An 11096-nucleotide genomic window follows, 5' to 3' on the forward strand; every position below is an offset into this window, starting at 1 on the left:
AATAAATTTGCTGTACTTTAAGAGATTAGGTAAATCTTTGAAAACAGTTTAGACTAATAAATTGTAAGCTGTATCTGAGATTTACTGATGAAAAAGATTCCCTTTTCCAAGAGAACAAAGGATGCATTTAAGTAGGATTTATGGCTACAAAATTTTTCCAGCTAGACTTCTGTGCTGCCCACATCAATGCACTTCTACTAGTCAGAGCTGGGTGGAGCTATTAAAAGCTCTGCCCCTTCTGAAGTATTCTAATGCAGCCAGTTATAAGCCTGAAACAGCAAAGAGATCAAGCTCTGAGAACCTTTCTGGATGTCCTCTATTCATAACGAAGAGCAAAATTTTAACACATTTGGACCACGTCTGAAAATGCAAAGTCCAGAGAACTAGGTCCTTCCTCCATTAGCCCTGTCCAGGCCTCCCTCAAAGACTGTGGTGGCTTCAGACGGCTGCTGTGCAGGCATGATCCCTGTGGCCACTTCCCCACAGAAAGGGGGTACCTAGGATCCCAGATCGGCTGGACGCAAAATGAGCTGCATGGTTTTGAGAATAAAATGTAATTGGTGGGATTGGGGGGGGTTCTCCTTGTGACCTTGCCATGGGGTGATTGTGACCTTGCCATGGGGTGATATCCAGCATCCCTGGAAATGGTGACTCTTGGCCTCTGGGTTCTCATAGTCCAGTGAGTTGTAAGCTCCTTCGCCTGTGTCTGATCCCCTTCTCTCTGCCTTTCCCGCACCACCTACAGCTGCCTTACCTCAAAGCCAGAGAAGCTCAACACCGTCGAGTGAAATTGGAGCGACCCCCCCAAGCAGTCCCCACCACATCCTAACCTGGCAGACTGGGTGAGTTTTCTTTTCAGACCTTTATTCCTCCTCTTCCAGGGTGTAGACTATCATCAGTATTCCTTGTCAGTTAGGAAAAGGGTAGGCATATATAAGATTCTAGTGACATAGGATTTATCAGCAAAGAATGATGAATGTTCTTCATCACCGGGAAAAAAGAAGCAAGGACTGTCTACACATAGCTTCTTCCTTTCAAAGGAAGCACCGTGAATGGCTGGTATCACCTGCCCCTCTCCTTGCTACCCCTCTATACCAGGTGAATTATATTTTCTCTCTTCTAAGTGAGTGGTAGCTTCTAGAGCTGTGCTGCTTTGATCAGAATGCTAGACAATATTGTCCCCCATTAGATTGTGACTTCTCAGCATTTGATTTGGGTACTGACCATGCCCAGGCAAGAGTTTAAAATTCCAGGCAAGAATGAGAGAGGGGAGAAAGAGAACTCGTGTTTATTAAGGACCTCTCTATGCGGGGCCCTGGGCCAGATGTTTTGCATGCTTCTCAGTGTTTGGGGTGATGGGAACCCTTAGGAAGTGGATAGTGTTGTGATAGTAGTGCAGCATGGTGAACAAAACTCATGTCCCTGAATTGTAGCCTTAAAAATCGATAAAATGGCCAAAGAATCCCTGAGGGAGGGCAGGAGAGCAGCAGCATGCAGACCTCAAATTCTCATAAAAAGATCAGACTTAATGGTCTGACTGAGACTAGAAGGACCCTGGAGGTCATGGTCCCCAGACCTTCTGTTAGCCCAAGACAGGAATCATTCCCAAAGCCAACTCTTCAGACAGGGATTGGACTGGACTATGGGATAGAAAATGATACTGGTGAAGAGTTAGCTTCTTGGATCAAGTAGACACATGAGACTATGTGGGCAGCTCCTGTCTGGAGAAGAGATGAGAGGGCAGAGGGGGTCAGAAGCTGGCCAAATGGACATGAAAATAGAGAGTGGAGGGAAGGAGTGTGCTGTCTCATTAGAGGGAGAGCAACTAGGAGTATATAGCAAGGTGTATAAGTTTCTGTATGAGAGACTGACTTGATATGTAAACTTTCACTTAAAGCACGATAAAAAAAATTTTTAAATGGCAAAAATTTTGGTATATATATTTTACCACAATAAAATTAATTGGAAAAAAAAAAAAAGGACTCAAGTACCTTGAGACCTTTGAATAGAAGCTGCCCGTGAAAAAATAATAAAACCCAAACTGGGTTCCTGTTATAGCTTTAAATGTACACACACAGCATTGTAGTCTAGCAGACATTTAGAATGTTATGATCTAGGGAAGAATCAGGCAGACACACCTAACCTGCTTTCCTCTTGTCTGTTGATTCCAAGACATTGCCTCTAACCAAAAACCAAACCCGTTGCTATCAAGTCGATTCCGACTCATAGAGACCCTATAGTGCAGAGTAGAACTGCCCCATAGGGTTTCCAAGGAGCGGCCGGTGGATTCAAACTGGGTGGCGGCCAAGCTGTTAACCACAGCACCACCAGGGCTCCATTGCCTCTAAAGTGGATGTTAAATTCTATTACCACCTATTGGTTAAAGAAGTAAGGGGTCCCTTTACCCAGCAATTTTATCACAGTTTCTAGTTTGCTGGGGCTGTCTGGAAAAAAGTTGACCTTTGTCTGTGATTTGAACCATCAGAAAACAACACGGTGCCAGAATGGACTCCACTGCCTGATTTCAGGCTCCCAGGCTTGGCGCTGACATTTTTTAACTGCGTGTTTATCTGTAGAGACTTTAAACTAGGCTTAATGGAGCCTTAGTTTTTGACAGAAGAGAAGGGGAGCTAGTGTTTATTGAGTGCTTGCTGGGTACTTAAAGGCTAGGGGACTTCTTCTAACATACATTAGCTCGTATAATCCTCACAGCAAACTTGCAAGGAAAATATCCATATCTTCTGGTTTTAGAGATGATGCTCAGAGAGAATAAGTGCCTTGCCCAAAGCCACACAACTAGTAAAGGATGGAGCTGGAATTTTAACCCTGCTCTGTGGGGCACCAAAACCCCATCTTTTTCACTACACTGGTGGTTCCCAGACCTTCAGCATCAGCGTCACCTGGCATCTTGTTAAACCCGTCCAATTGTTGACTCCAACTCAGGCGACTCCATGTGTGTCAGGAAGAACTGTGCTCCATAGGGTTTGCAATGGCTGATTTTTTAGAAGTAGATCACCAGGTCTTTCTTCCAAGGTGCCTCTGGGTGAACTCAAATGGCTAACCTTGAGTAAGCCATTTGCCCCACCCAGGACTCTGGTATCTTGTTAGAAATGCAGATTCTCAGGTCCATTCATGACCTACTGAATTAGAAACTCTGGGGGTGGGACTGAGCTATCTGTGTTTTAATGAGCCCTCTAAGTCAATCTTATCTATGCAAAAATTTGACAACCACTGGACTTTCCCATACTTCCTGCTATAGATAGAATTGTGCTCCCCCAAAATGTGTGTCAGTATTCCCAGTATTGTGTGGTTGTCCACCATTTTGTAAATCCTAACCGCTATAATGTTAGAGGCGGTTATGTTAACAAGGCAGGACTCAATCTACATGATTAGGTTGTATCTTGAGTCAATCTCTTTTGAGATATAAAAGGGAAAAGTGAACAGAGGGGAGTGGGACTTTATACCACCAAGAAAGACGCACCAGGAGCAGAGCACGTCCTTTGGACCTGGGGCCCCTGTGCTGAGAGGCTCCTAGACAAGGGGCAGCTTGAAGGGCCTTCCCCCAGAACTGACAAAGAATTCCTTCCCCAGGAACTGGCACCCTGAATTCAGACTTCTAGCCTCCTAGACTGTGTGAGGATAAATTTCTGTTTGTTAAAGCCATCCGCTTGTGGTATTTCCATTACAGCAGCACTAGATAACTAAGACACTGCTTCTTACTCCTTTTTGAATAAAATTCAAGGAGGACTTGTAGTTCCCAACTACAATGTTCTTGTGTCCTCTGCTACTTCTTGGACTGTTTTGGGGGCAGTAGCTACCCCTCGGTCCTTATTATAGATCATTAAAAACACTCGCATCCATACCATCCACACCCCAGTTCTGACGGTGGTCAGGTTGACTCTTGTCCAAGAGGCTCACCACGTGGGAGACACATGAAAGACTGACACATCTCCTATGTATATGGTGCTTCTGGTGGCTAAACGGTCTCATTCAAAAAAAGAAACTTCAGATCTCAAGATATCTCTCTGGAGCCTCCAAATTCCCTGGATCATGCCCATTCTCATCTGATCCAAGTACATGACTATATTATTTGACTGACAAAAAGACTGAAATTTATGAGTGCCCCTCACATGCCTACACACTTAGCTGGTTTTGAAACCTGCCAAAGTTTTACCACATATAGCCGGAGAGGAATCAAGACAAATTTGAAACCAAAAGGTACTTTGGTCCTTGAAGGAAACTCTTTTATCAGATTGAGTTGAATTATCGTTAACAAACAGTAACAGTTTTGTAGGATATGATAATAAAATGTGATAATAGGTAAAAAGCACCCAAGCTCACCTTCTTAACAAAACTAAAGAGGTCTTTTGACTCAATCATGGCGGTTGAAGCTTCTGCACGACAACTTATATTATTTGTCACTAACACTTGGATGTATAATCAGTTGGTCTTTCCAATGTATCAGTAAGCTATTAATCATGTCTGCGTCGATTCCTTTCTTTAACATGACCTCTCTTCTCTTTCTTCCTCTGCTTTCCTTTGTTCAGAGAAGCAACAGAAAACTCACCCATTATGGATGGGTCTGAGTCTCCAACTCACCAAAGTACTGATGAATAGAGGTATTGTAAGGGAATGCTTTGTTCTTACAACCCTTCCCCCTTCCCTGTCCATGAAAGTTGGTGATTCCAGATGTATTGCAGATGTGTTGACTTTACCCATGTCATAATTTCCAGAAGGAAACATCCGAACAGTGTGGAAGCCATTATTTTTATGTCCTGTTTTTAGATACATGTGGAACTATATGTTTATATGTATGTTTTTACATCAGATGTTAGTATTCCCAATGCTGCCTCCCAGAAAAGACCCCAAAGTATGTTTTAGACCATCCCAGGCTCCATGTACATCCAAATATTTGTAGAAGTTTCTCCTGGCTTAGTAATCAATGTCCATGAAAAGAATAGCATCAATGCAACTTAAGCTCCAAAGCACCAGGGGCAGGCTGAGTTGCTACAGAAGCCTGGGGATCACTCATGAGTTCACCCCGGTGTTCTTGAGTGACAGCTGTGCACTGTACCAAATGCTGTAGAACCCTGTTTTTCAAAATGTAGTCGGGTCAGCTAGCATCCTCCTCCTCTTCATTACCTGTCTTAACAGGCACTACTAGGTCTACTGAATCAGAATCTGCATTTTAAAGCCATCCCTGGGTGAATCACATGACGTTGAAATTGGCAAAGCACTGCTGTAGTGGGTGTCAAACAGTTAACACCTGGCCTGGTTCCCATCCTCAGGGACCGTACAATGTATCTGGGAAACAAGACATTGAAACTAAATAGCACTTCGGGGGATAACTAACAAGGATACAGTTCAAAAGAGGATAAAAAATTATGTTTAGTCAATCAAAAAATTGAACCCTTATTATATTCCAGGAACCATGCTATACACCAGAGTTCCTACAATTAAGAATTTAAAAATCTATTAGGAGAATTAAGAGGGGAATGTGAAACCAGAGCCCTTATACATTAAGTGCTCTCAGACATAAAAACAAAGTGCAAAAAGGCTTCAGAGGCAAGAGGGCTCGGCTCCAGCTTCACGGAGATGCTATGAGAGCCTGGATTCAAAGGACTATGGGGGAATAGGGAGGTTAGCCAGGTGGAGATTGGGAGAGGCCATTCCAGGGGTGAAAATCCAGATACAGAAGCAAATGTGGGTGTTTGGGGAAGAGCAGAGAGTCTCATTTTGCTGTAGAGAAGGAGCCAAACGTCAGCCTGACAAGTAGGTAGGACAAGAGCATGAACAAATGACAAAAGAGATGTAGAATAATTTTTCCTGCAAGACCCTGGAGTTGGCAGATGTGGGATTAGAAAAACTTGTTGCCACCAGCTCGATTTTGACTCATAGTGGCCCTGTAGGACAGAGTAAAACTGCCCCATAGGGTTTCCTAGGCAGTAATCTTTACAGAAGTAGACTGCCACATCTTTCTCCTGCAGAGCAGGTGGTGGGTTAGAACTGCAGACCTTTTAGTTAGCAGCCGAGCGCTTAACCACTGTGTCACCAGGGCTCCTTTAGTCTAGGATAAAGGCTATTTTTTCTAGTAATTATTGGCTTCAACATATGTGATTGCTTATTGGCGCTTGGCTACTAACCAAAAAGTTGGTGGTTTAAACCTACCCAGCGGCTACGTGGGAGAAAGACCTGGCAATCTGTTCCCGTAAAGATTAAAAAAAAAAAAAAAAAACAGCCTAGAAAACCCTATGGGGGCAGTTCTCCTCTGTCATACGGGGTCACTATGGGTTGGAGTGACTCAGCAGCACCCAACAACAACAATTGATATTTAAGAATCACTTCTACCCAACCTAAATTGATAGCTATCTGAAATAGATATTTTAAAATGTCTCTTATTCTATATGCTTTCCCATATATTTAAGTGATAGTGTAATACTAATACATAATACTTAACACTAATACTTTATGCTGTATTTTTTATAATCACAAAACATGTTATCTAGAATGAAATAAACAATCAACATCAATTTTAAAACTTAAAACTCAGTTCAAAATATCACCTCAGTTTCATTGTGGAGAAACCTCACAATTTGAGAGTTCTTGCAGGACTGACTAGCGGCCTCTGACAAAATTGCTTACCTCTTGGGTCTCGTGGACAACCAAGCAACTCTCTGTGGAAAAAATCACCCTGAGCCATCCAGCCCTTATTGGTTCTCTGCCTCAGCTGCACCTTAGAATCACTTGAGAAGCTTTGAAAGCTCCCAACACTCAAGCATACCCCAGACCAATTAAACCAGAATCTCCGGGTTGGGGCCCAGACCTGAGTGTTTTTTAGAGTTCCCAGGTGATCCCAGTGTGTGCGCAAGGTTGAGAACCACTGCTTTGAGTCATTGTCAGCGTGCATTTCCCTTCTTCACAGATGGTCAAGGTTTCATGAGGTCTTCTTTACGTGAACCTGTTTAAATTTGTATTGTTGTTCTTAACTGACGTCAAGTCAGCCCTGTCTCATGGTGACCCCATGCACAATGAAATGAAACACTGTCTGGTCCTGTGCCATCCCCATGGTCAGTTACTGATCCCACTGTTGTGAACCCTGGAGTTTTCATTGGCTGATTTTCACAAGTAGGTTGTCAGTAGATCACCTTCGATATACTCAATAGTGTTCTAGAGTATCAGGCCTAGTTCCTGGTGAAGTTTGAAGTCTAGTCACTCACGGAACACTAATGGTTAGCACAAGGCCCTAGATAAGTAGACACAAACTTCAGAGCCCAGGCCACTAAGTGCCATTCTCCACTAACAATTGCCTCTCCCTTCTTGAATTCCCTGCAGGAGCTACAGTGACAGCTGTTTCCTGGATTCTTCCCTCTATCCAGAACTAGCTGACATCCAGTGGTACGGGCAGGAAAAAGCCAAGCCCGGGACCCTCGTGTGAGCCAGCTCGGCCTCAGTCTGACCGCCTCAACGCCATTCTGAGATCACCTCACTGCCTCTCATTTGCCTTACCCAGACACACTGTCACCCTGCACCAGCTTCGGCCCTCAGCACTTTCTTTCTCCCGTCTCCGCATCCCCTTACCCTCCAAAACCTGACTGAGGAGACATTCTGGAAGGTTCCGGTCCCACTGTGTGTCCCCTGGCTCTCTTGCCCACAGAGAGCCAGACACCAATCCTCAATGGCACCTTGGTGGCTTCCCCCTGCCATGACAGCCCCCCAGGCCAGGAACCCTCAAGGAAGCTGGCTGCCCTCCAGTTCCTGTGGATGAGTGGATGGGTAGAGAACAGGAAAGGGAAATTAAGTACAGGGTGATCCAGAAAGACCTCTAGGCCAACCAAGCATTTCATGAAGAGGAGGCCTGTGGGAGGTGTTCAGTTTATACCTGAAACATTCCTTAATGAAATGGCTTGGGAGGGGGAGTGGGTATTGAGAGGGGGGAGAATGAAAAAGAAAGCTTAACACTTCAGAGATGCATCGGGGGATCACAATCAGTTTAATGCTGCCAAAGATTAAAAAATAAATAAAACACAAAAAAGTAAGAGGGGCCAAGAGGAAGGCATTCTTTCTGCAATGAAATTTCTTTTAAATACTAAACTGCTACTTCATACCACAAGTGAAAGTCAACCGTGTGTAAACTGTTTCCTCTCTTCATCCTTCTCCCTTAACGTTCCCCTTCTCTCTCAGTACAGAGCCTGAGCAGCTAACCCAATGGGATGGTAAAGATGAGGGAGTCTTGGCTGGCATTGCTGACTCAGAAGAGCCACCAACCTGGACACGAAGGAAAACAGACCCCTGGGGATTAGCCGAATGTACTCTTAGCCCTGGTCTGTCCAGGTGGTTCAGCCCAAGCCCAAAACACAAAGCTGCTTTCCTTTTGGGATTTGTAGTAAACTTGAGGTGACGATTGCCAAAAGTAGTTCTCTATCATGACAACAACCAGTAAAAGTGTATCCTATTTTTTTGCACAATGTGTTTCATTTTATTTTTTACGGGAGACCAAGGGAAAAAGCACATTGCGATCCATTCTAGTGTTTTAACTGTCGTGGCCCATTTTATGTTTGTTAGCACTTGTGTGACAAAGAGCTCAGATCTGACTTCTCTCGGCACCCGGTGACCAGTTTGTCACTTATTCAAAGAACCCAACTACGCTCTTAAGCAGTAAGACTTTACTCATGTGTCTCCTAGCTAGCAGGCAGAGCAGGGTTGAAAAAAATACCAGCTCCCAGAGGGCTTATATACCTAAAACATTGTCAGTTACCTTGATGCATCACATTTGTCTGCAGATACCAAAAGAGGAAGAAAGAAGAAAAAAAAAAAAGTGGGAGCTGCACGTTTACATGTGTTTTGAGCTACATGCTTAATACACAACTAGAAAGCCATCAATCTTCAAAGGCCTCAAAAATACTTTTATAATGACTACCAAGTGCACAATCTTAGTTGGGTTATTGAAGATGGCACAAAACAAGGTCTCCACAGAGGTGTTATGCTGTGCTTGTTGGCGCAAGTCGGGGGGAGGGAGGGGGTGGGTATTTTTCACTTGTAATGACTTCCTATTAAAAAAAGCATTCAACAGCCAGGGACAGGAGCAAGGGTCAGGGCAATTTTGTGGAAAACCAGAACTGAAGTTAGCTTTAGCGTTAAAAAAAAAAAAAAAAAAAATGTTTTTTTATGTATGTTGATCCAAGAATAACAATAGACTCTACCAGACCAGGAGGGTAAGAATGGACACAAAAAGGAAGTAATAGTGGCGGCTCCTTCGCTGCAGCTTGAAGAGTCCTGGGGGAGTCAGGCTGGAGCGCCACACCAGGGCCGGGGTCAAGCAGAGCACAGCCTCCTCCCCCACTTCTCTGTGAACAATTCCAGGCCTGGTTTGCCTAGCTCTGTGCATGACTGGGTGGGTGATACCAGTTTGCAGAAGGGATTAATAGTTGTACAACACTTTAGGGGTAAACCCTTCAGGATAAATACAAACTGGTTATGTTCCTAAATGATTTGAGGGATTGATTGGGGAGGGTGGCGTATTTTTGTTGCTGTTATTTTGATGGTCAGAGCTACAAAGAGCAGTTTTATTCTCTTCCCCATTCTGAAACATTATACATGGTGCCATTTTTTTCTCCCAAAAGATACATGAATAATCAGACTGAACTATGTGCAACAGCAGAAGTCAAAAGGGAAAGAGAGAAGGTGACGAGGTGACATCCATGTATAATAGTTTGAAATTAAGTCTGAGGTAAATCTCATCAGGCTTTTACCCCAGTGGAGTTACAAGGAACTAGAGAAGAAAATTCTCTCTAGAAACTTGTTTTATGTTTTAGATTCGGGGGCAGAGAAGAATGAAGTGGAAACAGGGATTACCATTCAGGCAAATGTCAGGATAGTCTGGTAGTAAAGACAGAGATTAAGTAAAACAGGTTTTACTGTTTAGCTTCGTTCAGTTAATACGAAATGTACATAAAGTGTTAGTCCTTTGAGACTGACACGTTTAATTATCAGTGAGATGGAAAATGATATAGTTATTGTAAACGAGCACTTGCAAACTCTTTATAGGTCCCTATTTCTTTAAAACAAAATAAGATGAACTATGAAGGCCCTGGTCTGATATAAAGCCCCTATTGGATTCTTTGGATGCGTGTAGGACATTTCCTGTTTACCTAGAAGACTGGTGTCAACACATCAGACTATGTTGTGTGACAGGTTTTTTTTTTTTTAATTATATGCAGGTGAGTGTTGAAACTGTTAAAATTCCAATTTGTTTTCATTCAGTATTAGTTTAGTTCTAAATATAGCAAACCCCATCCAGGTGCTATCAGATGACCAGTTACTGCTTAGTTAACTAGGTGTAAAGTTTTACATATACATTAATGTCAATAGTTTATTACAAGTTGTGTAAAATGGACTCTAGTTTAATAATGGGGGGAAAGAAAAGATTAGGTTGCTCCTGAAACTGACTGTAGAGCATGTAAGATGATTTTACTGGATCCTGTTCAACTGTAATCAATGAAAAGTATGTATGTTGTAGAAAAAGTTGCAGAATTAAAAAAGAAATCTGCTTTTAATTTATTCTTTTTGTATTAAGAATTTGTATAGTACCTTTACATTTTGCAAAACAGTGTTGTCAACACTTATTAAAGCATTTTCAAAATGAAAAGATCCCAACTGCCTCTTGGAGATTTTATTTTCCTATTTCTAAGTGATAAATGGAACCCCTGGTGGCATAGTGGTTATGAGCTACAGCTGCTAACCAAAAAGTCGGCAGTTCGAATCCACCAAGCACTCCTTAGAAACTCTATGGGGCAGTTCTACTCTGTCCTTTAGGGTCAGTATGAGCCGCAATCAACTTGAAGGCAATGGGTTTGGTTTTGAGTTTTAAGTGATCAATGCTTCCCCATGCTCATGCTAATTGTACCTTCCAGAAATCGGCAATTCAGGGGCCTATGTCCTCTTTGCTCTCAGTTTTAAAGTTAATCTGTTGTCAAAAACCTAAATGCTTAGAGAAACACTCCAAATTAGTGTAACAATATATTTTTTGTGAGTAGATACAATTTGAATCAGGCAGCCTCAGTCATCTGAACATGTCTGTCGGGAAGGCCCTTGAAGAA

The 11096-nt window shown here is 42.9% G+C and overlaps 1 protein-coding gene across 8 annotated transcripts in view; it reads left to right on the top strand.

Annotated features, from left to right (window-relative positions):
* Nucleotides 1–10606, top strand: part of FRMD4A (FERM domain containing 4A) — a 373626-nt gene extending 363020 nt beyond the window's left edge. For 7 of the 8 annotated variants that reach the window (XM_049881957.1, XM_049881962.1, XM_049881956.1 and 4 more), the window contains 2 exons: nt 746–842; nt 7333–10606. In XM_049881957.1, coding sequence (XP_049737914.1) covers nt 746–842; nt 7333–7435 — 200 coding nt within the window. In that variant the 3' untranslated portion in view covers nt 7436–10606. Of the gene's footprint in view, nt 1–745; nt 843–4547; nt 6327–7332 lie in introns of those variants that run through there. The other variant, XM_049881958.1, reaches the window with a different exon arrangement.
* Nucleotides 10607–11096: the final 490 nt, after the last annotated feature.

Source organism: Elephas maximus, chromosome 4 (assembly GCF_024166365.1).
Source record: "Elephas maximus indicus isolate mEleMax1 chromosome 4, mEleMax1 primary haplotype, whole genome shotgun sequence".
In the NCBI taxonomy this organism is placed as follows: Eukaryota; Metazoa; Chordata; class Mammalia; order Proboscidea; family Elephantidae; genus Elephas; species Elephas maximus.